Here is a 674-nt window from a genome sequence, read left to right as displayed (position 1 = left end):
CCCCCGGCACCTACCTGTCTCCTCCAGCCGGGGCTGGGCCAGGCCGGAGCTGTTGGGGTAGGGCTGCACTGAACTGATGTAGGGGTTGCCGGAGTGGCTGCTCACCGAGTTCACATAGGGGTAGCCCAGCGGTCGGGAGAAGGACGAAGCTGTGCTGTACGCGCTGTCGGGCTGCGAGTGGCCCGCGGAGTGTAAACAGTGCATGGAATAGTGTCCGTGGGACATGGGAGAAGGAGACATTTGCTGGCCGGGCGGCCCGAACTCCATAAAGACGGCCTTCCCCGAGACGGGGCTGTTTAGACTCTCAGGCATGGTGGTCATGGTCATTTCTCGCCGCTGGGTCTGTGTGTGTGCTCTCTCTTCAGCGTGCCTTTTGGGGGTCTGTTGTGTTTCTCAGGACGGGAAAGAACCCAATTTAAGCGGAACAGGGTTTTCACTTTCCATTCATAAGAAAATGGAGTTTGTCTCTTTGAAAAGTCTGAGCGTGATGCCGCTCATCTACACAAACTCGCCTAAAAGCTTTGACTCATCCGAGCCGATGAATATTCATGAGCCGACGGAGCTGATTGGTTCCCCGTCTTGCATAATCGCTTTGGATTGGTCCGAGCCGCTCGGGGCTCGCCCGGACCCCGGTGAGCGCGGAGAGCCGCGCCGGCAGCGCCGCGCCTCCCGGC

The 674-nt window shown here is 59.3% G+C and overlaps 1 protein-coding gene across 1 annotated transcript; it reads right to left on the bottom strand.

The window, feature by feature from the left end:
- Positions 1-8: 8 nt before the first annotated feature.
- Positions 9-648, bottom strand: DLX1 (distal-less homeobox 1; the record flags this gene model as incomplete). Its single annotated transcript, XM_010727387.3, has 1 exon — positions 9-648. A coding segment is annotated over exon 1 (319 nt), but the record flags the coding sequence as incomplete, so codon positions are not given.
- Between the last annotated feature and the right edge of the window lie 26 nt (positions 649-674).

The sequence above is a fragment of the Meleagris gallopavo genome, unplaced genomic scaffold (assembly GCF_000146605.3).
Source record: "Meleagris gallopavo isolate NT-WF06-2002-E0010 breed Aviagen turkey brand Nicholas breeding stock unplaced genomic scaffold, Turkey_5.1 ChrUn_random_7180001888307, whole genome shotgun sequence".
Lineage (NCBI taxonomy): Eukaryota > Metazoa > Chordata > Aves > Galliformes > Phasianidae > Meleagris > Meleagris gallopavo.
The sequence above is the reverse complement of the archived record's forward strand: the minus strand, read 5'-3'. Positions and strand labels throughout refer to the sequence as shown.